General features: G+C 42.0%; 1 protein-coding gene across 8 annotated transcripts; it reads right to left on the bottom strand.

The window, feature by feature from the left end:
- LOC115045305 (uncharacterized) lies at positions 1 to 24,152 on the bottom strand. Of its 8 annotated transcripts, none has more exons than XM_029504918.1 (12): positions 24,069 to 24,152; positions 23,816 to 23,873; positions 19,817 to 20,170; positions 18,457 to 18,723; positions 16,980 to 17,267; positions 16,502 to 16,618; positions 16,239 to 16,300; positions 14,205 to 16,076; positions 8,203 to 8,368; positions 5,910 to 5,952; positions 5,724 to 5,790; positions 1 to 939 (listed from the first exon to the last, which is right to left on the bottom strand). In XM_029504918.1, exons 2-11 carry the CDS (start codon positions 23,853 to 23,855, stop codon positions 5,784 to 5,786), a joined length of 3,216 nt encoding a protein of 1,071 aa, XP_029360778.1. In that variant the 5' UTR covers positions 23,856 to 23,873; positions 24,069 to 24,152; the 3' UTR covers positions 1 to 939; positions 5,724 to 5,783. The 8 variants fall into 8 exon arrangements, with proteins under 8 accessions (XP_029360778.1, XP_029360779.1, XP_029360780.1 ...); XM_029504919.1 differs by lacking the exon at positions 24,069 to 24,152 and adding an exon at positions 23,997 to 24,048; XM_029504920.1 differs by lacking the exon at positions 8,203 to 8,368.
- Between the last annotated feature and the right edge of the window lie 1,372 nt (positions 24,153 to 25,524).

The following is a 25,524-nucleotide window of genomic DNA, read 5'->3' as shown; positions in this document are numbered from 1 at the left end:
TCTTGACCCTGCCATTGATCTTATTATGAAAAATAAAAAAACCTTCCGTCAATTCCTCTCATGCTTCTGCACCACTGACAAGCCAACAAAGGGAAATTGTTGGAGTTCTGGGCGCCGTGCTCCCGTCTGAAATCATTACATTTGTGTTCCACGCATAAATTTCACACAATCTCGTTGTATTATGCAAGCTGGAGTGTTCCATGGTGAGAGCGGACATTACAGAATGACATCAGGGAATTTCTAAGACTCTGTTTTAGGTACAACCTCCAATGTAACACACTGTGATATTTCATCACTGCAGGACCGCCGACTTTAGTAATTGGCCAGAGACACTTCCCCCTCTTGGTGGGAAACAGGAGCAAATCTAGAGAGACGAGTTCTCCTTTAACATCTTCATATTCAAATTTGTACTTTTTCTTATCTTCTAAAAGTGTACCAGAAGCATTTATACTATTTTTTTTAATTAGTCTGTGACACTTGTCCCTGCTTTTGAGGCGCCCTGTGTAACATGAAGCATTGAAAGTTGGAATATCCTGAATTTCCTCATTTAGTTAAATCCTGCATGGACTGCTGTTATTTTTATTCACATGAAAAAGGAAGATCAGGGGTGTAACCAGGATGTTTGAAAGACTGAAGTTTCCCCGCCACAGAAGCAAGGCCAAAGTGGGATTTTACATTAGATTTATTTTTGGTGGGTTTGTCTTGTCCGCACACTGAATTTCTCAATATGAAGGTCTAATTGCATCACTCTTGTGAATGAGTGTCTTAAAAAGCAATGCACTGTTTTCACGTGCCCTCTTGCATAACACACGTAGATGAACATGGAGACAAACTTACATTGTAAGCAGTGTTTGTTACCGTCAAACACAGTCTTCTAACTTACACATACAGACAGGAAGTCGCTGACAGAGGCCTCACTCGTGGTGCCGGGTATGTTACCTGAAACAGTGAGAGTCAACTATGAGGAACAAATATAAAAGGAACGTCGAGACATTAATGTCAGCAATTCGGGTGACTCTAAACACATTCAGGGAGTTTGTACAAACCTTTTATTCCCCACAACTCAATGGCCTGGCCTCGCTACATTAACCCCCCCCCCCTCCACACACACACACACACACACACAATCCACAATTGCAAGTGACAAAACTGCCATATTATCACTCAGTACAAAGAACTGGCATTAATCCACAGATGTTTTTCTGTCTGTAAATTACCCAGAGCCTGAAAAGATTTAAGATGTCATCCCAATATAAGTGCCTATACTTTAACGCTTGTTTATTTGTAACTGTTTTCGAGAGCACTGATCCAAATCCAGAGGATAGATTGTCATTGAACCTGTAGGAATCATAAATTAACAGTTGGCTGGAAAGGTTTGCAAATGTAAATGCAAATACCGCACTTGCGGTAAGAGGCTGTGCGGGTTACTGAGTGCAACAAAGAGCTAATTCATTCATTGAGGTGTGTCCTGTTTGCTGGAGATCCCAGGCAGGTGTGTAAAAAGGGTCAGTGGGATTTTCCCAGCAGAACTGGGTGGAAGTTGTTTTTCAACCAAAGCCTGAGGTTTTTTCCTTCAGAGCTCAGGGTGCTGGGAATGTGATCAGACGGAGCATTTTGCAGCAAAATGATCTTTGTGACACAACAAAATGGAAGAAGAACACGGCTCAGATGTACAGCGCTGAAGTACTGAGAAAAGTCTGCAGAGTAACAGCCTGCATGGTTACTGAAGCAGCAGGAAGAGAATCATACATTATATAAGACAGGAGTGGAAAGATTTATTAATGTGCCAATGATTCAGGCTCCAAATATGAAAAACCAAATGATAAGAGTTTTTTTTTTTTTTTTTTTTTTTTTTTTCCCCACTCAGCAGCAAAATATCTGCAACCCATCTGTGATCATCTTTCTTCTATCTTTCCTTCTACAACTTGAAAATAAAAAAACTGGTTCAGTTTACGGTCCTCTAGAGTTTGTCGGGTTTGTCTTTTTTTTTTTTTTTTGGTCTTAAGTATGCCACAGGTTATACAGAGAGGGTGAGCAATAATGCTTAATGGAGCTGCTAATTATAAATGAATTAGTGAGCATTTTAGAGTCCCATGGAGACTCTAATACCAGCAATATAACATGGGGAAAAGCAAAATGCATTACAAAATGATTTTAATATTTACCAAACTAATACTAATTATTAATTGAATCGTCAGCCTTCAGAAAGGCAGCTTGATACCTAACATGAGCCACCGTGGCATAAAAATAAACTGGCCACCACTGTGTGTCTCTGCTTTGCACTCAGTCACTACGGCCACTCTGAAGTTCAACTGACACGGCTGTTATGAGGGAAGTGTTTTTAAAGAGCACAAACATGGGCTACAAAGAAAAGAGCGGCTCCGCGTGCTGTCAACAGCCTTTTCAAGAACAGCGAAGGATAAAGAGGAGGCTGGAGACGGCTAAATGCTGCTGCAAAGTAGACGTGACTGCGTACATCAGCTCCTTCATTTACGCTAAATAGGGTAAATAAAAATAAACCCACGGCTTATGAGAAAGAGGAAGTCACCAGCAAAAGAAGAAACAACCCAGGTTTCTGTTGAAGTAAGCATCAATGTGTGCAACACCTTGTGCATATATATTTTACTCTGAAGAAAGAAACTGGGAAGCCCAGTTTGTTTTGTCATCTTTTTTTTCTTTCTGTTTCATATTATTTACATCCATCTTGAGATAAAAACTGAAAATTGTACGCAACCATCTCACTTAACTTGTATCATTGCTACATTCCACTTCCCTGACATACAACAGGATGAAGCAATTAAAAATGATGTTGACAATTAAATGTACAAGTCACACTGTGTTGCGCTTCGAACTTTATCCAATTTCACAGTTTATCTGAAAAGCTGCTGCTTCTTAAATGCATTTGCTTTGGCCCAGATCAGAGGAGAGACTCTCACACAGCCTCAACCAGTTAGATGCACCACGTTTAGAACGGCCACTGCAGAAGTCCACCTCTGTCTTTGTCTGTGTGAGACCTCAGTGAGTTCATTGCGGTGCATCGTCGATATCTCAACAACGAACAACATTCAGCTTCTGTGCTTTACAGACCTGAAGAATCCCTAAAGTCTTCTTACTAATCCCTTTGTTAATACCCAGTGCATGAACCTATAAGCGTCCTTATATTTGTGGCGGGAAAAAAAAAAAAAAGAAAGAAATAAAAGAACTACTAAATAAGAGCAACATAATTCTGCCGTCCTTACAGAAGAGTTCAGTGCCTGCTAAGCCACCATATTACTATTTGAAGAGCGACTTTGCTTCCAACATAACTGGACTCATTTTAGTCCCAGTGACACATTAAAATAAAGCTAGCTGGTTTGAAGAGATAATCTAGTAAATTTTGGCTGGCAGCCTTATCAAGTATAACCTGAGTCCAAAGAACAACTGTTGGAGGAGGCAAATCAGCGAGAGAATTACACGACAGTATAAAAGCAAAATAGATTTTCATCCCCTGGCTCTGCACCCGTACCAACTAATCGTTTTTATAATGAGCACATCAGTTGCTTTTACGCATAAATACCGCTGGGAAGTTGTCCTGTAGTCCCTTTCCATAGTGCCGCGGAGATTACTGCCATCGCCAATAATTAATATCTCAGCCAACATCGTTGTGTTGATAGTCTGTTTTGTGTTAGCCTTGTAAACACAGAAAGTTTCAATGTAACTTTAAAGCTTATGATCAATGTGCATTTTTTTTTTTTTTTTTAAACTTCTCCCACTACTGTGAACAAGGCCAAGTCACACACCTGAACGATGGATCCAGTCGTGGGTGTTTATTTGGTTATCTGGTTGTTGCTGGGAACTCGCAGAGTGGCTGTAAAAGCAGAGCTGATATCGAGGCTGCTGGATGTATGGATGTGCTTAAAAAACATGGTCAGAGATCAGAGTCGTGTGCGGCGTTAATGTTTGAAGTTCCAAAGCAATAACGCTCCCACGTCATCGGCCCCTCATTATAAGCCCGAAAGTGATGAATATGCACAACAGGAAAGGGCTTGTTGATTGTTTACAGGGCTTGTTGAACTCCTCTCCATGCTCGCCCATCTATTATGTTGCCTTTGTTTGAAAAACCGGCCTCCATTATTTGCCTGCTTTTTATTTACAACACAATTAGATCCCTGATTAACATTTTTATATAGTTTTGGCTCTCATACAAATCTTGTCTCTATTAATCAGCAATGATTCAAGGTCTTGAATACAAAATGCTTTTAGTCCATTCGGTTCCATGAAAGAGTGTTTAGCTTTCGTTGTACAACTGTAAACAGCGATAAATACACCAAGCTGAGCTAATGGAAGGCCTCGATGTTGAAAAGCTGCTGATCCTCAGACCAGGAATTCGGATCATGCAGATAAAAAAAAAAAAAGATGTCTTGAAAGATCAAAAAAGCGTAGCACTTAAAATGCATCTCATTATAGGAGCAAAAGAGAGTTGAATCAATGGTTTTGTCAAACAGCGGGTGATTGGCGAGATAAAAGGAGCCCCAGATTGGAACAGAGCCACGAGACAGTGGCAACACACTCATTCTTGGAGGTCGATGAAACTTGAAAGTCACTATACTCTTCTGATTAGAGTGTGAAATTGCTCAATAGATGTACAGAGTACACCCCTCTAATATCGTCGCAGTGTTATAGGAGAGAGAGCGCCGACGCACAGTGTGTCTCCATGTTAAGGTGAAATGAAATTTTAATGATCGCCGCGGGGAGCATGTGCTAACATTTGGGAACATTTAGATGAGAAGTCAGCTGCTGATGACCTCACAACAGCACTCCTCTGTAAAATTAGTCCTAATACCAGTAATTGCTCCTCCCGATTCCTGTCTCATAAGGAATTACAAAAAGGTGAGCGGACTGAATGAAAAAGAAAAGCTTCTCTAGAAACTAACTGCCTAAAGGAAGGGAGGAAACGAGCGGTCTCCTCACTGTCCTGTTGAATCACAAAGTGTTTTCGGTCTCTCTTGGTCTCACAAATATAGCTAAAAAAAAGAAAAATGACGAGCATGCTTTCAAAAACCGAAGGAAGGAGAAAATAGTGTCACACTGATCAAAGCAGTTGGCTCAAAAGACCGTCTACACGGTTTTTAGATTATTGTTGTGGTTAAGCTGCACAGCAACATCCGTCTCAGGAAGCTCTTTCGCAAGGTGTATGAGCAGTCTGAGAAAACATGAAGTTAAAATATTCGCATGAGATTGCTAGCACGACGGTAAAATTCAAATCAAAAATAATCGTTGAATTATGTGTAATTTTGTGTGAATCTCTATTGCAGGGAAAGAATTTTAATCCATCCAATAGTGGACTGACTTAAAAATACAAAACTGCAGCACATTTAATGTGCTTTTGGAGTGTGATTTTATGAAAATCTGGAGGATTATTACTTTAAAGATTCTGAAAACTTGTCAAACAGTCTCCAAACTTTGTGCATTTCACTGTCACATCAAATATTCAGGACACAAGGTATTACAATCAAAATTATAGTACGGGTATTCATAATTTATTTAGAGTTTAACTCTGAGAAGATCTACTGAAGCTCCGCTGCTTCAACCACATTCTGACACATTTCCAAACTTGGATTGGTGCTCAGAGATGGATTACATCTTTCCAATGGAGCTTCATCCACCTTAAAAGGTTTAGATTAGCACTGACAAAACTCAGAAGTGTAGAAATCTCTCATGTGAAAGAACCAAAAGTGTTTTACCTTTAACAGAAGTTTGTGTGCTCATATAAGAACCCGATAGCGTCGGAAGAAAGTAGGCTTTCAGATCCTGCAATATGAAAATATAGATTAGAATGGTGTTAAATAAATGCTCTAATGAATTCTAAGTATCCAAATGGAAACGTGAGCACTAACAACAATACATATAATTTCATTTTTGTGTCTTACTGTGACTGCACAGCTCCCAGCACAACGTCAGGTTTGTAGCATTCTGTAATATAATATACATTTTTCAAACCGTCCTCCTGCAGAACATAAATATGAGTTGAGAAATAATACATTTATTTGTATTACAGTGCTCCCAGTTCTGTAACGCCTTCGCTTCATCTCTCACACCATGTAAAAAAAAAACAAAAAAACAAAAAAAAAAACATTTCTAGGTCAGCAAAAATGTCACTTCTTAAACACCTTCAACAAAAGTGTTGTCCTTATCAAAATGGAGCCGGAAATATACGGTGGTGAGCAATTTGATATAAGTGAGCGTTGCCAAAAATGTTTGTAAATGTCACCGTTAAGCCTCCTTAACACGGGGTCACATGGTGGCATTTTGAAGGACAGAGATATTCTCCGACCGTCAAAACCGCATTTTGCACAAAAATGTGAAGTCAAATAAAAAAAAAAAAAAAAATACAAATACATGCCGGTTGCCTACAGGGTCTGCAACCAGTGTTTGTTTTTGTTATCAGGTACTTTGCATGATTACTCATTTAGTTTTAAATGGCTGAAATAATAAAAAAAATTGCAAAAAAAAAAAAAAAAAAATTAAAGAAAAATTATTAAAACCAACAGAGTTTTCAAAGGTTATGCAAAGCAATTAATATCAGGTCTATTAAATGTGATGCACATATAGACCATAGCACCAAAACCGGACTGGACTGAAGCCATTTGTTTAGTGCCGTCACATTATTGTGATGTTGCCACGAGGCCTTTGGTGACGACAACAGTGAATTAAAAAATGATTGCAAAAGTGGAAGTCGGCTCACATCTCCTTCGCATTTTTTTTTTTATCATGCATCTTTTTCTGGTCGTACTTCATCTCCAATTCCCTTTTTGTGCACCTGTAATCACTTCGAATTTAGTCTGCAGTCAGCGTCTAACACGATGACAAGGATGGAGGGTGTGTGACCGTTCATGCTTACATGTTTGTTTGTTTAATGATGTTCCATTACATACACGTCAGAACGGGTTAGGGTTAGGGTTAGAATGTCAGAACTCAAACATAGGTTGAGTTTCACTTCAGCATGTCAAACCTCTTTGACTTGCAGAGTTTTACCCACATCCTGTGGTTCTTATCAGCTCAGTCAGGCTGATTTTCGGCCAGTTGTCAAGTGAAGATATAAATAAATAAATACATCATGAAATTTAATTAAAGGATTGAACTCTCGCCACATACTACTCTCAATGCTACGCTCTTTTCAATCACAATAATGATTTACAGCTTATGAATGCTAATTAGGGGGTTCAAGTAAAAGTCCTTGTCTTTTATTTATTCATTAATTTTTCCTCATTTTAAGACTCTAAAGTTGTTTTTATACCAGTGGTAACAAATTTGACTCAACTCTATATAAGGCACTGAAACGATGATACATCTAATACAACTGACTTGTCTGTCAATCAAAACAAATTTCTGAAGTCCTACTGTGGGTGTGAAAGATATATTTAGAATTTAAAAGTAGTTGGTCTGAGCTGCTGAGCCCAAATAACTAGGAGCGCACATCCATGTCTGATAGCACACATTCACTCACTGGGGCCCCATATTGTATTCAAGGATGCAGGCGTACAAACGAGAGCCATTATTGCCAGCTGATAACAGGATATCTGTATTACGGTGTGGAAGATGGCTAAAAACTGCACACAGCACAAAGTGCAGGAGGAACTCACGAGGTGGTATCGAAAAGAGTGACATCGTTACTTAGTGCGGCGCCGTAGTTTGCATTAGCACATGTGCCGGCACAGCTGAATAACACCCTGCCCTCAGCGCATGCAGGCTATATTTCTCATGGCTTTGATAAGCAAAGCTGATGGATGGGTCTGTCTCGGCCAGGCTTCAGTAATCTCACCCGCAGAGAGAGGCTTTTTCCACATCTACCTATAACATGGCCTGGATTACGACGACGAAGAAGTATTTTTGATTTTCCGTGGTCTGCTTTCCACTTTTTGGAAAGTAGGCTAGGAACATAAACCAGTCAGGCAGTGAATGAAATCTATCCAACCAGAGTCATGTAAATAGAAGTCAAGCTAAAAGTAGAGGATAACCTCTGTCCTGCAGGGTATTTAAAGCCCAGCTGACGGCCTTATGATAAAAAGGTATGTGGGTCTTCACTTCAGACCTGGCATGAAGGACAGGGAGCAGCCTGCTGGCTTAATCTGACTTCCACAGCACTGTGTACACAGAGACCGAGCCACAGCAGCTCACACTGAGACTGTCAAGAGCGGAGGAATAATAAAAACTGCTTCTCACCTTCCCCCCGCATGATTATCTGTGCAGCTTGGTGGACAGCACATGGAAGGACGCTCTCACTGTGTAAGAAACTCCTGTGAGCAGCCTCCTCAGCAGATCTGGGCCCCCTCTGGTTGGCCCCCTCTGGTTGGCCCCGCAGGTTCGGGTCCACTCTAAGGTGGGTGGGCTGTTGAAATGGCATGCGTTGATGCGTTTGTCGTGATGCGGAGCCTCAACTACAAAATACTGTCATGTGTTTTGTTGGCATTTACTGGCCCTGGGGAATGAAGGTTAATTTTTTTTTTCTTACTTTTGACAGAAGAAATGATAAATTTCTCTTCTGCGGAATGAAATGTTGAATTCAGCAGCAGTTAAACACCGCCTGCGTCGAGTCAACACACTCAGGGGTTTTGCTGCAGCAGCCTTTCTTGGCCTGCCATGACAGATACTGCTGACATTATTGGATCAGTGCACCAACTTCATGATTATTCTCTACTTGTGTCACCGTTACACTCCATTTTAGCATTTACCTTTGCCCAGTAAATGTCACTCGCGGCCTCAGTTGCTGCTGTTCAGCAAAATACTTTAAGTCAAGGTCTAACACAGCCGTGGGATCAAACATCTGCTTCTTTCCTAGAGGATTCTTCACTGTGACAACGCTAATTCCTCCAAGAAGTGTTACATGCCTGGAGTGCGTTAAGCCTTCATAAGACTCATAAAACTAACATGTTCATGTCAGGCCAAAAAAAAAAAAAAAAAGTAGAGAGACAGAACTGAAGCAAACAGGGGGTGGAGGAAGAAGCATTTAATAAAACGCTCCCATTCTGAACTCTTGCATCTGCTGCGTTTCGTACAATCATCTTTCTTATTTTCTTGCTGACATTGGATTTTTTTTTTTTTTTTTCCTTTTGCTGCAACACATGGCTTAATTACAATAACTATCTGCGCTGCAGTTTGAAAAATCTGCTCTTTCTTTGCACATCTAACAAAAGATGTCTTAGTATTGTGATCTGGCAGCTTCTGAGAACTGTGAGCGTCTGTTTGCTAAGAAAAAAAAAAGTTGGTTAGAAGTGAAGTTTGGTGCTTTCAAGGTGCGAATGACGTCAGGACTTAATTCCAGCTCCCGCCCCCTCCAGACAGTTCACATGCTAAGCAAACGGCTGTAAAACCTAAAATTATTGCTCATTTCAAACAGCTTTTTTTTTTTTTTACATCATCAATACAACTGTGTGCCTACTGTACAGTATCAAAGTCAACTTGATTTTTCAATCTTGTACTTCAATGCCACAGACGACATCGAAGACCTGTTGGGAATGTTTTCCACAAGGACTCCTCAGAGCTGTCTGATTTATCTTACAGAGAAATATCAGTAGGAGAAACCTACTTTTATTCAAAAGAGAAAGCATGGTGAAAATATGAAATCCAACATGATATGCACAATTGGATCAACAAACGATTATGATAACGCACAGATCTCTTTGAAGCCATTGTGTTTGATATGCATCCCTGAAGGCAGCAGTTCACCTTTAAGCATAAATAAACAAGTCTGTGACAATTACTGATTTCCTTGTTGATGCACACAGTTCAAACTTGGTTGTACCTCGTGTTGTTTTTTGTTGTTTTTTTTTTTTTTTTTTTTTCTCTGCTGGATTTTAGACAAGAAAAAAAAAAAGAAAAAAAAAGAGAAAACTTTGCCCATGGCTTGTTTTTTAATTTCTGCAGCTACCATCAACGTTGCACAGATGGTGAAGGCCGTGGGGAGAAGAAATGGAGGAAAATGGTTAATAGATAACGTCAGAAGTTTTCTCGCCTGGCTCCCCCTTGTGGAACAATCAGAGACGAAGTCCCTGGCTGCAACAGTGCAGTTTCAGTTAATGATTTACATTTTAGATGCTCCCACCTGGAGTGATTTACAGTCAGTGAAGTGTTGGGGATTCACTATCCTGCTCAAGGACGTTGTGAATGGGTAGGCGGCGGCGGCGCAGACTGAAGCTATAAATTCGGGGTCAGGCTGTCACACTTTAAAACGTTCAGGTCTAGTTTCTCTCGTGTGTTTAATCAAATTTAAGTTTAATCATAAATTTGTTTTATTTCATATCACTCTGAGACTCATATTCATGTGTGGTTACACTAAATCAAGTCAGTGCACAGAGGCAGGAGGTCCGCCGTCTTGCTCAAGGACACTCTGACAGCGATGGACACATGGAATCTCAAAGGACTTGGCAGTTCATTTTAGTGATGATGGGACTACCATGCCTGACCCGTTTCTTTCCCTGGTGGTGGAGAAAATGAAGCACCACTGCGGTGAGCAAATGATGCCAGAATGGGGTCATCTTTTTCTCACTTGAGAATATTTGTTAATTGGACTTAAGTCTGTCTGAGCCTCATGATACCTCCCCTGTTATTTCAAAATGCCATCATGTCTATGAAAATCTGTGAGTCTGCTGACCTAGACAGAATTTAAATTAGAGTTGGATTAGAATTATACTATTCATCTTGTGATACTAAGCTTTTCGGAGAAATTCTACTGCAGTCTTTAGAGAGAAATCATCACTGGCGCCCTCCACATGAGTCAGAAGCACGACACCAAGCAGGACTCACTCTTGCAGCCTGACGCACAGCGTACAAAAACATTCATCGATACAAATAGAATGCCCTATTTGCACACACTGCGCATGAGTTATGTTTGCCTTTAATTTATGCCTCCAAAGGGAAGCGTAAACAATTACAATTACTTGCGGCAGTCACAGTAAATCACAGTTAATCAGAATGCTAAAATAACACAGGCAGATTTACATGCAAATTGGCCCAGGGAAGGTGGCCACATCAGCGTTTGAGGCTGGCTAGTGTGCATTTCAAGACCACAGAGTGCCTTGTAATTTCAGTTGTGTAGGCCACAAACAACACACTTCACTCCAAAGACAAAGTATAGTACACAAAGCGGTGCATTTGTGAAAACCGCTCCAAACTTTTCATAAATCACAGCTTTCATCTGGAACTGGTTGGCAATGCTGTAACCTTTTCTAGTGCAGGTACTCAAGTGCACTCCATCTCCACTCATTACGGTGCTAGACTACCGTGAAGTGTCTCCAATAGTGAGCCACAGGACTGTTCATCAGAGGTGACGTACAAGTGGGAGCAGGGGATTGGGAGACTGATGGAGCTGTGATCCAAACACTCGCTCTGCACCTCCACAACAAGCCAAAGGAACAGATTTATCTGAGGAGAATCAACAACGGCGCTCGGTGTACAAAGACGCCATGCATAATTAGCACTATAGACACAGTAGAGCGGAAATATGCCCAGACTGCAAACAGCTCTGTAATTCAGAGGAGCAGCAGAATAAAAAGGTGTTTTGTGGTCTAACGTACTGCCAACATGTGTGAGTTTAGTTTGGTTTAGTTGTTTTTTTGTTTTTTGTTTTTTTTTGGTACTAAAAATAAAAAGATCTGCATGTTTTGAAAAAGGTGTTCATTTTGAAAGTAGAGTTAAAATAAAGCCCTGCTGTGAGTCGACTACAGACAAGTGACTTCCATTGTAGCTAGAAATAACAAGCCAATATGCCTTTGTCTTGTTCCCCAACAGACTTTTCACAGGTTACGTTTATTATTTTTTGATAAAAATAAGATCTCAGAACATTTCATAAATCCCAAACAATGCACAAATTCTTCCTGAGGAGCAAAGATAAATAAAAATGATGTTCTTGTAGCATCTCACGTGGCTATCCACATAAATTATGCATCTGTACAAATTATTTACAAAAATTTATTTCTCTAAAAATTTTCAAGAGACTTTTCAAGAATGTAAACCTCATTCTTCATATATCTGTTTGGAGCCTCCTGATGTGCTGTGTATTTTTGTTCATATTGGTTTTCAGGCACTTATTTTACTAAGTCTGGAGGCTGTTCTATTTTTTGGTTATTATTATTATCATCATTATTATTATTGTTGTCATTATTACTGTCGAGTCCTACAAAAAGGCAAAATCCAACTGAGCATTAATTTGTCTCAGTCCACTCTCCTACCATGTTTAATGCTTTCAGCACCAAACCTATTTATCCCTACAGAAGACTTCAGTCTTTGGAAACAGGTTGTAAATATGTAGTTTTGATTTTGAAAAGGGGGAAGTCATCTCCTAAAACAGATGGGCATTATAGCCTTTCAGACATGTTGCTCACACAGCATTAAGTGGCGCATTTGTTGGGGACTACTTTCAGCAGGGGATTAATACACATTTGGTGCTCTGGTGAGTAGCTACAGTAGCATGATGATATATGTGTAATTAGCTCAAACAGACTGCTGCGACCATGTCATCCTGTACAACTGTGCGGCTGATTAATGTGTTTTTATTATTTTCTGGACAGCAGTGGAGCTTTTTTTTTTGCACATTGGAATGAGACTGGCTACATACACAATACTTAAATTCATGGTTGATTTGATAGCTCTCGTGGGATTTGAAGCCACCAGCCTTATTGTTTAAAAAGCAGCCGATTTGGTCACGCTTAATGATAAATAACTGCAACCTAAATAATCAATTGTTGCAAGTACACCCTGAAAAAAAAAAAAAACAAATAAACATTACAAATCAATTAATATACAATCTGCAAAGTAATAATGACATCCAATCATATTTAATGTGCTGTCCTTGACCCGGTGACAACAGTAAACTGCAGCACTGTGCTTTTTCCACAGAAGCGTGGCAGCGTGGCAGCTCAGCTCTTTGTGCAGCCCTCATTCATGCACGGGTGTGATTATTTTCCAAGTCATTTGAGTCACATAAAAGCATCTAATTAATAAGCGCCATCCATTCGTGGGATCCCCTTCATAGTTAGCTGAGCATTACTTCCGAGCAGCACTGAGGCGAATCCCCTTAATTGAGAAGTGAAGTAAGAGGCATCTGTAAACAGAAGGCGCAGAATAAATAGTTCCACATTGATTAAGACCAGTCCCTGCGGCTAATTTCTGCTCCCAAATCTGTCGCTGTTCCTAAAGGTCGAGGCCACCCTGCGGAGGCCCACTTCTCATTTATTGTCTATCACTATAAACAGATACAAATGCATGCACCTCAAGTGCATTCTCTCAGGGTAGGTTTGTTTGGTTTTGAGTAGGAATGGATGAGTGGACATGGGCTCGGTCAGGAGCTATGGATCACTGAACTTGTCTTCTCTGAGCAGGATCTTGGCAAAGTTTGAAGCATGACGAGTACTCCAAAAAAGCCAAAATAATGCAATACATGTGTGTCCAGGAAAGAGCAGTTGATGAGGAAAGAGAAATTATTCAACGTTTAAGTAAATATTTTGAAAGGAAAATATCCTTTTCTTTTTAGAACGCGTGACTGAATTTGAAAAGAATCTTATGATCGCCATGGGATACATGTTCAGTTTTTTCTTTATAAAAAAATAACTTTAGCAATGAGAGGCCCAGCAGATAGAGGGTATGACAGCTTTCTCTTTCTGAGTGCAGACCTTGAGCAGTCAGTCTTGCTTGGTGGTATATTGGATCATGTCTGTCAGCTGTTTGTTTGTGTCAGTGGATGTGGGATGGTTCTGGAGTATAGTCTGCTGACATCTGTCATCATCTTGGTCTCCCTCTGTGAGCCTGTTGCTAGAAAGACACAACAACCCCTTCATTTCCAGCATGTCATGGTAAGGAAGAAACAGTGGCTTTGACACACAACGCTACTTTTAAAAACTGCCATAGTGTCGCAGGCACTCAAGACTAAATACGTTTTTATGGCATAGAGAAAACTGCCAATCATAAAAAAAAAAAAAAAGAAAGAAACATCCAGTTTAAAGGTGCTGTCAAGCATCCTTCAAGCAATGCCTACTGCAGACACAAGCACAAGCTGACGAGGAGGATATAAGTGGCCCTATAACACTGAACACGTGGAAGTAAACAGGAAACATGACATGATACGGCAGCTGTAAGTGCACATCTGAGACAGAACTGTGTGCTGGAAATCTGTCGTATCATATAGCATCTGTTGGCTGCTGCTTCTACATCTCATGCTGCGTGTCACTCACCTGTCGTGGGCTGGTGAAGTGGGCAGCGTGCCCGTGGCCATGGGGATGGGCTTGGGCTCGGGCATGCCTGTGTCCAGTGGCATGAACGTGGCCATGTCCAGGATGGTGATGACGGTTGTCGGCCATCGTGGCAGTACGGCGCTGCTGTGCAGGCGGTCGAGAGGGCTGAGGACCTCTGGTGGGGGATTTGTGCTGATCACGTGTCTTGGGGAGGGTCTGGAACTGTGAAAGGGGTATAACAGGAGGAGGTGGTGGTGGATGTTGAGCCACGGCAGCTGGAGCTCGGGCCTCTGGTCCCCGATGTTGTAGGGCAGCCTGGGTCTGCTGGTTCCGATTCGGAAATACCTGAGACCTCGCAGTGTGGGTTTTAAGTGCGTCCTGGGTTAGGTTACTGGGATTAAGCTGGGCAGAATGGTATGGGACTGGAGCAGTGCCGCCTTGGCTGCGTTGGTTGGCACCGGGTATGACAGGCTGTGGCTGCGTGTCCAGGCCTTGTGGTGGTGTTTGGATCGGAGCTGCTCTGTGTTGGTGGGCCATGTGCGCCTGTGGAAGGTGATTAGGATCAGCCAAAACCCTTGTATCTGCACCCTGTGCCACAGTCAGTCGCTGTTGCATTGTGGGTGCTTGTGACACGGCAGAGGGTCCTGCTGAAGCCTGCTGGCTCAGGAGAGGCAGTGCCTGGGGGTTATTGCTGTGTGTGGCTTCCTGCCTGGGGGAGTTCTGGCTACGCGGCAGACCTCTGATGTCTCGCTGAGCACTTTCCCTTTGTATGTGTGGGCTTCTGTGTGTGTTGTGCGCAGCCTCAAGCTGCGTGAGACTCTGAGTGTTTGGGCTTCGAAGATCAGCTGAACGGCTCAGTCTGTCCGCCGATGGTGCTTCGTGTCTGCTTCGCAAAAGGTTTTGGCTCTGAGGAGGAGGCTGCAATCTGTTTGGCTCTCTTGCGTCTCGCAGGGGTGGGTGGGTAGTGTAGTCTGTCTCAGAGGGATACTCAGGTGACAACCGTCCTCTTTGATGTGTACCGTGAGGATACGAAGGTGTCCCTCGGAGTCGATCCCATGGCATCTGTCGACGGGAGGAGCTCGGAGTGGCATCATGTCGGTCTGGGTTTCTGTCGGTGCGCCTACGATGACCGGTGTCTTCCTGGTAAGTCTGTGTGTCTGCATTTCGCTGTGATATGGTATTTCGGTTCAAATGTGTGTATCCAGTTGGTATAAGCCCAGGCTCAGCTCGAGGAGCTGCATCTATGTGACCATTCAGTTGGGGGTCACTAGGATACAATTGCCCACTTGGCATTCTGGGATTCAGTTGCCCTGTATATGATAGGTTTTGTTGGGCATGTGAAGCGTTGACATTAGCTGTGTTAGCAGGAGAAAAGAAGCCATCTTGCTGTGTTTGTTGGCCATTGGTTGGATACGAGTTTAGATTGACATGAATGGTGGGCATTTGTGCGTTGTTGTTATGCTGAGCAGTTTGTGGCGATGTGTTAAGGCTGACCTGGACCACTGGTGGTTGGGTGCCGTCCTGGGCCGCGCTCTGCTGTATGAAGATGTTAGACTTATGCTGCTGTGTGTTTGGGAGTGTGTTTGTATTGTGAACATCATTGTGTGTGAAAGCCAGGTTGTCAATGCCATTGTGTAGGTATGAATTGGTGTTCTGAATAGCACTGTGTTGGAGTCCATTTGCGTGGGTGTGATTATTGCGTTGGTGTGTGTCAGAGAAAAGCAGGTTGTTCAGAGGCAACGTCTGTGGGATGCCACGGTCTGTAGGCACAGCAGTGTGTATATGGTCAGGGTTGCGAGTCTGTGTATAATGGAGGGGGGGGTGGGGACCTTGGCCCAATTCCCTTGCACCATTAGGCCGTGGATCAGGAGGCTTAATGGGAGCAGATGAAAAATGAGGGTAAAGTGAGAAGAACCAGCAAAAGAAAAATGAAATAAGGGGGTTAATTTGTGAAAAGCCCCTAAGAAACATAACACAGACAAGATAAAGACAAAATCAATGGTATATCATATGTAAAGGTTTACGGGGGCTTACTATAGGGATGGGATCTGCATTGGTCTTCTGAACAACCGCAGTATTCCTTTGTTCTGACCGTTCTGCAGTAACAGAAATAACAGAAAATAACACTTAAGTGCAGAAAAGCTAGCTGAGCTTTCATAGAAATTAGAGATGGACATGGAGATCATTGAAAGGCCTTTTACAGCGTGTTTGACTCAACGTTACATACAATGAGTGAAAAGCGGGTAAACAAAACAAACAGAAGGGGGGGGGGGGGAGAAAAAAAAAAACAGACTTACCCCTCCTCCTCCTTCGCAAGAGAAAAACAATGAGCAGGATGAGGAGCACAATGATTATGATCAGCAAAACACTTCCAATTACAATCCCAGCCACTTCCCCTCCATCAAGGCATGTGCCTGAAACAGAAATAATGGAGTCAAAGGGCAGAATTAATAAAGTCTAGAGTCCAGACAGACAAGAGGAGTTAAAGGGAAAAAATGAAAGAGGCAAGGAGAGAAAGTTTCTATAAAATAATGAAGTATAGCACAGAGGGAGAGAGAGGAATGAAAATAAAAAAGAGGAGTGAGTGAGTGTGTGTGTGTGTGTGTGTGTATTTTTGTGAAAGTCACTCAGTGACTTTGTCCACGTTCCCACCAGATCAATCTCCCAGGATACTTCCTGTCCCTCTCCTGTCGTGAAGACAGATACAGGGACCGCGTCCAAAACCAACCTCCATCATTATCAGCCACAAGGAGGTCAGTGCCCACCATAACTCACCCACGATGGCCAAGTCTGTGCCCTGCGCTGATGTTCCTCCGGTGATGCTGTTTCTCGCCGTGCAGACGTACCGGCCGCTCTCATTAGTTGAGAAAGTCTGAATGGTGAGCACCCCGTCGCCCAGCTGGCCCGAGGTGACGGTCTGTCCGTCACGTTGCCACGAAAAGAGGGCAGGGGGCAGCGAGTCAGAAGTGCAGGTGAGACGCACCGTCTGTCCCACCAACACGTCACCTCCTCCGACACACTCTTTCGGGGAGTCCTTGGTCACTACCGGGGTGTCGGGGCCATCTGGTTTTGGTGATGAGCAGAGGACATCTTCATCAGCATTAAAACAAAACAAACATTTGGTCCTCAAGTACAACAAGAAAGAATGGATTACAAAAAAAAAAAAAGTTGCCTCTAATAAAACGCATTACAAACGCAGACAACTTCCTGCACGAAGGCTGAAGAAAGTGCAGCATCCTGCAGCGCAGCCTGCTATTCAACACAGTTTGGGAGTATGGCAGGATTTACATACTCCTCCTAAACAATAAAACTCCACGTACATCAGCTTCCTTATGGGAATATTTAAACATTTGGGAAATATTACTGTAATTATTGTTATTCATCGACGACACTAAGCAGAATCGCTGGTTGCCTGGCAACCGCCAAATGTGATGATAAGTCAATGCAATAACTAAAGAAATATACTGGCACAAAACCCTGTGTAAAAAAATAAATAAATAAATAAATAAAACTGCTACTTTTTAGTCTGTAGACAGAATATACACCCAAAATATAACAGTAATTTCTGATCTTTACAGGAGCTGGAGGAAATATTGAGGAGAGACTCGGACTGGCTATTTCCCGTGTTTCCAGTCCAGTCCAAGTACACACATTCCTCTCAATGCTATACTCCACAACAAATGTAACTGATTAATCAGTCATTTCCATGCTATTAATTTAGTAGAATGTAGATATCATTGTACATAAATATAAATGTCTGTCTGTCAGACAAAACAAAAACAGTTCAAAATGCTTGATTAGCTTCTGAGGAAATGGCATTTTCCACAATTTTCTAAATATCCAAACCATAACAAAAATATTAGCCGTTTGCCTTTATATATTTTTTGGCTTTTAATCATAGAATAGCACTGTGAGAGCGATAGCCCAGTTCCAATCTGTTGTCTCTCTCTAAAGTGATAAACATTGACTTAAGTGCAAGTGTTCTGGCATAAATAACCCCAACACCATGACCTAATGTGTTTTTCCTGTGAAGATGTGAAAAGAAAAGAAGTCCTAGGTTTGTCATTGCAGTAATGGTTGTCACTTTTAAACTGTTACATTAGAATTAAGTATGTCATGAAGACAGACGCATCCATTTGAGTGCAATTCAACACTCTGTATCCAGTACAATATGGATAAGCAGATAATCTCCTTGTATTTGCGGTGACTACAGCAGATTAGCTTCCACTTGTCCTGATCAGTGTAAACTCACAGAAGATAGTGAGGCTCTGTCTGGCCGTTTGGCCGCTGACAGGGTTGCTGACGGTACATGAGTACTCCCCGGCATCGTCCCGTCTGGCTGGGTCAATGACCAGGGAGCCTCCCGAGATGGTGATCCTCGAGTCGGGAGTGATTGGTGCACCTCCTTTGCCCCACTGGACCGTCGTCTCCGTCCCAGCAGTCCACGTGCAACTAAGAGACACATTTCTCCCCTCCACAGCGATGGTGGGAACAATCAGACTCACCCCGGCCACTGGATCTACAAAGAGAAGGAAAAATACTGGTTTCACCAGCAGAATACAGAATAACCCAGGAGAGTTTTCTAGAGGCATTATTACTGTTGGTATAGAGCATGCAAAAGCACTCTTCAAAAGTTGGAGTGACAGGACAATAGAGGGCAGTTTTATTATTCTGCTGAGGATAATTTGTTGTAATCAAAGCAAGTGAGCGCTGGGAAAGGACAGGATTCAGATAGCAGCACAGATGGTGAATAAGGGGGCAGACGGCATGAGTGGTAGCTGAAATGCCTCTTGGCAGGCAGCCTAAGTTAAATAATTGGAGAGGGAGAAGAGGGGGCGTATGGACGGAGGAGGAGGCAGTGACTAAGAGAGAACCGCAGCAGCAACAGCAAACAAAAACATAAAAAAAACAACAAAAAAAAACAACAACTAGTAAATAGCTCAAGTCTTGGATTTTTTTTTTTTTTTTTTTTTTTTGCAGACTTGCCACTTGACAGTGAATCAGCAGTAACTTTTTATATTTCAGGGATTTAGTGGGCTCTCATTTCAAGAGTCAGTTAAGGTGGGGAAGAAGGTGATTAGGAGACCTGTTCTCCATCAGGAGCTGGCTGCTGAGTTCGGAAATTGTGACCCCCCTCAGCAATATCTAAACTGTCCAAGAAGAGTTTGAACAGCCTACTGTTGACGGAAAGTACAACGTCCCTCTAGCGGGGGGCGGATGACTGAAAATAAAGAGAGGCACCAGGTTGTTCAGGCCTCATTACAGTAGCGGGCGTAAATGAATGCAAATACTGTACGTACTGTATGTAGATTTAAAATGCTACAATATCAAACCATTGAGAGTCTGAGCGCCGTATATCAAATGTGTTCTGATTAGCATACAGCCCCGAGCCACTGGCTTCATCCCCTCCTTCTTTTTCATTAATTTTACCTCGCCCACAATGGGTCACTAATTTCATTATACCTCCCAGACTAATTTTCTTACTCCCCAAATCCTCCCTCTCCCCGTTTTACTCCCTTTACTCCTCCTAAACATTGTCACTTCAGACACAGTCTCCTGCCTCCTCCTCTTCTCTCTTTAATGAACCGAAAGGTGCAATGTTTATCTCTTACCAAAAACCCTCAGCTGTATCGATCTGGAGTTAGAAGTCATGCCGGTGGTGGCGACGGGGACAACTATCGCCGTGTAATTCCCCGCATCTCGGAGCTCAGCGCTTCCGATTCGGAGTTGGGTGGCAGTGATGGTGACCCTGCCCTGGAACTGGGGCACCGTGTTAACCACTGCAGTTCCCCCGGTCCACAGGCCGATAGCGATTCCTCCTTGGTATTCCCATGTCAGAGACAAGACCTGAGGCACTGTGAGCACTGTGAACGATATCTCAGTTCCAGTTTGAACCAGCACTGGGTCTATCTGGAACTGGATCTCGACTGGGTTCTGTGCCAGCAGCACATTGGCAGAGAGGAGAACTGAACAGAAAAGAAAAATGAAAATCAGTGATACATTTACTATTCAATTAAGTGCATTAATTGACTGTTTCAATTTTCCACCACTTTTACTTCTACTCTACAACATTTGAGAGGTAACAATCGAGCCTTTCATTATTTTGATACGGTTATTGTTATCTCATAATTTGCATATTTTACATTCAAAATATAATAAACAACATAATGAAGTGTGAAAAACAAACCAATTCGATCTTATCAGCTGTAAAAAACAAACATTGTCTAGTTGGAGCCACCTTTTGGATATCTAAGAGTTGTTAGATATCCAAAAGGATATCTCACATCTATTTTGTGTTTCTGTTAGCCTGACTTATCGGAAACCGTGACAAAAATCGCAGTAGCTGCTTGTCTTTAGAATCAGCAGTGCGTGTCCAATTTCCCAGAAAGCTTATAAAGAACAACTGATTTTACACATTCGGGCTGATTGATACATTGTTTGTCCATTTGTAATCTGAATGTGAGTAAAGATGTGGTGTGAAAAAAAAAAAAATCAGCTGTTTTTGTATTTGGCGCTTCCTCTTGTTTGTGTTGGTATTGTAGATTAAGGCAGGACAAAAAAACAGACTGAATTTTCAGTGCTCTCTCACTGGCATGTAAAACTACCATCCACAAATGCTCTGGCCAACGAATCATAGTGAATCAAATCAATAAGGTCTCGATCAGTCTCGCTGGACTGCCTTTGCCTCACAGGGGAGCCAAGTACAAATATCCCAAGAGCCAACAGCTATATGGATCGCGTTCAGGTTTCCACACTGAGGCGTTAACGACAACTTGAATTTCAGCGCTTGATTAAAAAAAATCTCAAGGTCCTTGTTGTCTGGAGAATTGAGAAATCAATGAGTGATGCAGCATAGTTTCACTTGCTTTTGTATCCTGTCGGACTACTTTTACGAGGCCAGAATACAAAGCACATTTCATACAAGCAGTGAGTCGCTTACAATTGATTTATGATTATATTTAAGTAGGATAAAACTGTGAAAGCGATTTAAATGTAGATATCTTTTGAACGAACAGTGGCAGGGAGCCCAAACTTCCCAACAAATACAACTGCAGTAAAATGAAGTGATGATAAAAACTTTAAAGCTCAGATAATAACTGGCAGCCAGAAAAGTTTTTGCTTTCCGTCGCTGAACTTTAGGTTTCTGTGCGTGGGTCTAATGGGTATAACCATTCTCTCAAATAATATGTTTCCTCTGAGCTAACAGCTGTTTCTGGAAATATAAAATAAATCATTTCTTGTGCACCAAAGGATCCTTGTCAGACACATCCACCAAACCGCAGGCATTTAGAACAGAGGGAAAAAAGCTTTTTACAAACAGTGTAGGTTGAATCACGTTTGTGCAATATCAATTGCCAATAGACAGCCACGAAATGAATATTTAATTATATGAAAATGTTGCTGATTATTACTTTAATTATTATCTTCATGCATGAACAACAACCCTTAGTTAATGAACAAATTAAAATATCATTTACATTCCTGGTGCTTATTTTCTTTGCTCGTCTTGCTGCAGCAGCAAACAGCAAAAGGTAGATCGTTGCTGCTTGATCTATTTTATTTTTAAGCATTCAACACTATTACACCAGAGTAAAACCTTACCAGAAAACATATGCGTGAAATTCTGGGGATCACAATAACCACATATATAAACTACATCCAGAAGATCTTCGCCAAAGAATGAATGCATTATTTGGCTGTTTTACAAACAACCTCTCTTTTTGCTCCATTTCATTTAGGTTTTATGTAAAAGAGACTACTTTGGAATTGATTTAAAGTAGACTTAAGTACTCAATCATGTTATATATATATATATATATATATATATTTTATTTTATTTTATTGAGGAATGAGCTGTATCATGCTCCTGCTACAGAGACTGCTCTACGTCTTTAAAACATGAATCAAATGAAATCTACTCGTATGGCTCCAAATCATAACATAATGTTACATCAAGACAGATCAGGTCAAGGCCGAGCTCTTTATAGAATTATTCAAAGAGACCCAATAAATCCCTCCACGATGGAAAAGCCTCCTTTAAGAGGCAGAAACCTCAGACAGAACCAGACTCAGGCTGGGCGGCCATCTGCCTCGACCAGTTCGGTTGACAGAGAAAGAGAGACAGAGCGATCAGTGTTTTTGTGGGACTTTAATCCGTCGCAGTTTGTGTCTAGTGGAAACACATCTATATTACAGAATTTCTCCCTTAGAAAACAAATATTTCCCGTCTTTATTTTTTTTACTGATTAGTATTTTATTGGTTGTATTTCTTTTTGTTGTTGTTGTTGTTGTTGTTGTTTGATCGTGCTGCAGTCCATAATATTGTCGTCTCTGTTTGTTCTCATTCTCAGATTAATGTGATTTTTGTTATTCAGAGCCACATCCCGTCGACCGAATGACTATTTAGTGTTATTAATAAAAAAAAAAACGATGATCAAATTCGTGCTAGGCTTGTTTTTCCTGGATGATGTCGGCTCTGATGGCACATAAGCAAACAGAAAAATGAGTCAGCATGAAAGATGACATGCAGGAGACTGGGAGGAGTCCGTGAAGGCATCACTTCCCTCAGCAGTCGGCGAACAGATGGGAATGCAGCCTCGCAGGTTTAAGAGCAGTTAAGACGAGCTTTGTGCTTCAAATCCAATTGTTTTATGTTCGTGCCGAGAATACCACGGCTGCTCTTTCCCCTCAGTACAATCTCTACTGATACTCATTAGGCCAAAGTCCACTCTGTGGACCGGTTCAAGATGAGGAGGAGGAGGAAGCAGAGGAGGAAGAGGAGGAGGAGGAAGAGGAGGAAGCAGAGGAGGAAGGAGGAGGAGGAGGAAGAGGAGGAGGAAGAGGAGGAGGAAGAGGAGGAGGAGGAAGAGGAGGAAGAGGAAGAGGAGGAAGAGGAGGAGAGGAGTAAGAGGGAAGAGGAGGAAGAAGAGGAGGAGGAGGAAGAGGAGAAGGAGGAGGAAGAGGAGGAGGAAGAAGAGGAGGAGAAGAGGAGGAAGAGGAGGAGGAGGAGGAAGAGGAGGAGGAGGAAGAGGAGGAAGAGGAAGAGGAGGAGGAAGAGGAAGAAGAGGAGGAAGAGGAAGAAGAGGAGGAGGAGGAAGAAGAGGAGTAAGAGGAGGAGGAGGATGAGGGGGAAGAAGAGGAAGAAGAGGAGGAGGAAGAGGAAGAGGAGAGGAAGAGGAAGAAGAGGAGGAAGAGAAGAGGAATAGGAGGAGGAAGAAGAGGAAGAGGAGAGAAAGAGAGAAGAGGAGGAGGATAGGAGGAGGAAGAAGAGGAAGAGGAGGAAGAGGAGGAGAGGAAGAAGAGGAAGAGGAGGAGGAAGAGGAGGAGGAGGAAAAGGAGGAGGAAGAAGAGGAAGAAGAGGAAGAGGAGGAAAAGGAGGAGGAAGAAGAGGAAGAAGAGGAAGAGGAGGAAAAGGAGGAGGAGGAAGAGGAGGAGGAGGAATAGGAGGAGGAAGAAGAGGAAGAGGAATAGGAGGAGGAAGAAGAGGAAGAGGAGGAGGAAGAGGAGGAGGAGGAAGAGGAAGAGGAATAGGAGGAGGAGGAGGAAGAGGAGGAAGAGGAGGAGGAGGAGAAGGAGGAGGAGGAGGTAGCTGCCAGTGTAAATGTTCCTACCTGCCAGTGACAGCCTGATAAGCAGCAGAGGTTGTATCATGGCGTCAGTCAGGCCGGTCTGCGGAGAGATTAAACCCTTAAATACACAAAATGACTTTCACTATGAAGTCTGAGAAATCTGTATCGACGTGGTCTAATAAAGGTTGTTATTACAGTCACACACACACACACACACACACACCGTTCACTTCCGTTTGGAGTTGACAAATGAATCGTATTTTCTCAGGAGCATCGATAGGAGGAATGAACTCACCGAAGTGTTTTTCCTCCGCGCTGTTGTTCATTTTGCACCGAAAACGTTTCGGGTTGTGTTTGCACTTCCTGTTTCTGTCCCATCAGCGCACCTGTCGACGACACACCTTCGTTCTTAAAGGAGCCGCAGCGAACTCCTTCTGAGGTCAACAGCGGTCACCGTTGTGTTGGACTAAAACTTTACATTTGGATTACATATACATTCATGATGACTTCAGAAAAATGCATTTCGTTGATGTAAATAAGATTATCTTCGCGCTGTATGAATAAAGTACACAAAATAGTTGACCAACTACAACCTCTTCCGCATCACAGCACAAAAATGTAATTATATATAATACTGCATCCCTCAAAAGGGGCATTTTCTTCCAAAGCGTCTCCTTTTAATTTGGTAGTTAAAGTAATACTTATGCATGGTTCCATTTTTCGTATTTACATAAATGTTTTATGATTAGATATATGATGTTGCTTTACTACAAGCAGCCACTGTTACTAATGTGCATTAACACTAGTGGACTTGAATACAAATAACGTGAAATGTAAATATTCAAGTGAAGCACGAGGACCTCAAAGTACGTTCACTGGTAAGCATACCTTGTTCACATACAAATGAATTTGAGGATGACAACAGGAATCAAAGAGCAAACTTTATTTCACAGTATAAAATAAGATGAGATGATCCTTTTTTAGCCCGTCAGTGGGAGAACTTACAATATTCAGTAATTTACCGTTCACGTGACTAAAACATGGTCGTGAATGTAATGTAATGGCTTATGTCAATACAAACATAAATTGTGTGTGTAAATTGTGTGTACACACATTTTGTTATGCTTTCGGTGTGAGATCAATCAAGTCCATATTGATGATCCGATGACAGACAGTGTCACACTGATAACGGTGAGGCAGAAAAATCATTTCAGAGAATGAAATCATTCAATTTCTCAAACTGGTGATTGTCGCCCTTGGACATTTATAATTCACAATCATTTTTTACCATCCCTGCTCACCGTGTTGCACAGATTGTCCAATCTGATGAAGTGGCTGATAAAACTGTAAAGAAGCAGTAACGCTATGCATTCAATTGTTTGCTTAATTCGGTCACGGCACTTATATAGATTAATGTGCAGAAAAAGCAGGCCCTAATTATTTTGCTTATGGAACCAGAAGCATATGTTGGCACAAAGAAAAGAAGCTGATAGGAGGGCGACGTGTTGGTTTTTTGCGGCTGATCTGTTGGTGCCACCCACTGGCTAATCCCAGCTAACAGCACTCCTCTGTTGACAAGGCGCTCGGTGGGGGCCACAGCTGTTATTCCCCTGATTATTCACAACCCCTCTGCAAATACAAATGGATTTATAATCAGTTTTAAATCACTTTTTATATCTGTGCCCCAGGATGCATTTCGTAAAGTGAAAAACTGCAGAGCTAAGCCAGAAATAACTGTTGTCATTATGTTT

Source organism: Echeneis naucrates, chromosome 6 (genome assembly GCF_900963305.1).
Source record: "Echeneis naucrates chromosome 6, fEcheNa1.1, whole genome shotgun sequence".
In the NCBI taxonomy this organism is placed as follows: domain Eukaryota; kingdom Metazoa; phylum Chordata; class Actinopteri; order Carangiformes; family Echeneidae; genus Echeneis; species Echeneis naucrates.
Note: the sequence above shows the minus strand (reverse complement) of the source record. Positions and strands in the feature narration are given on the sequence as shown.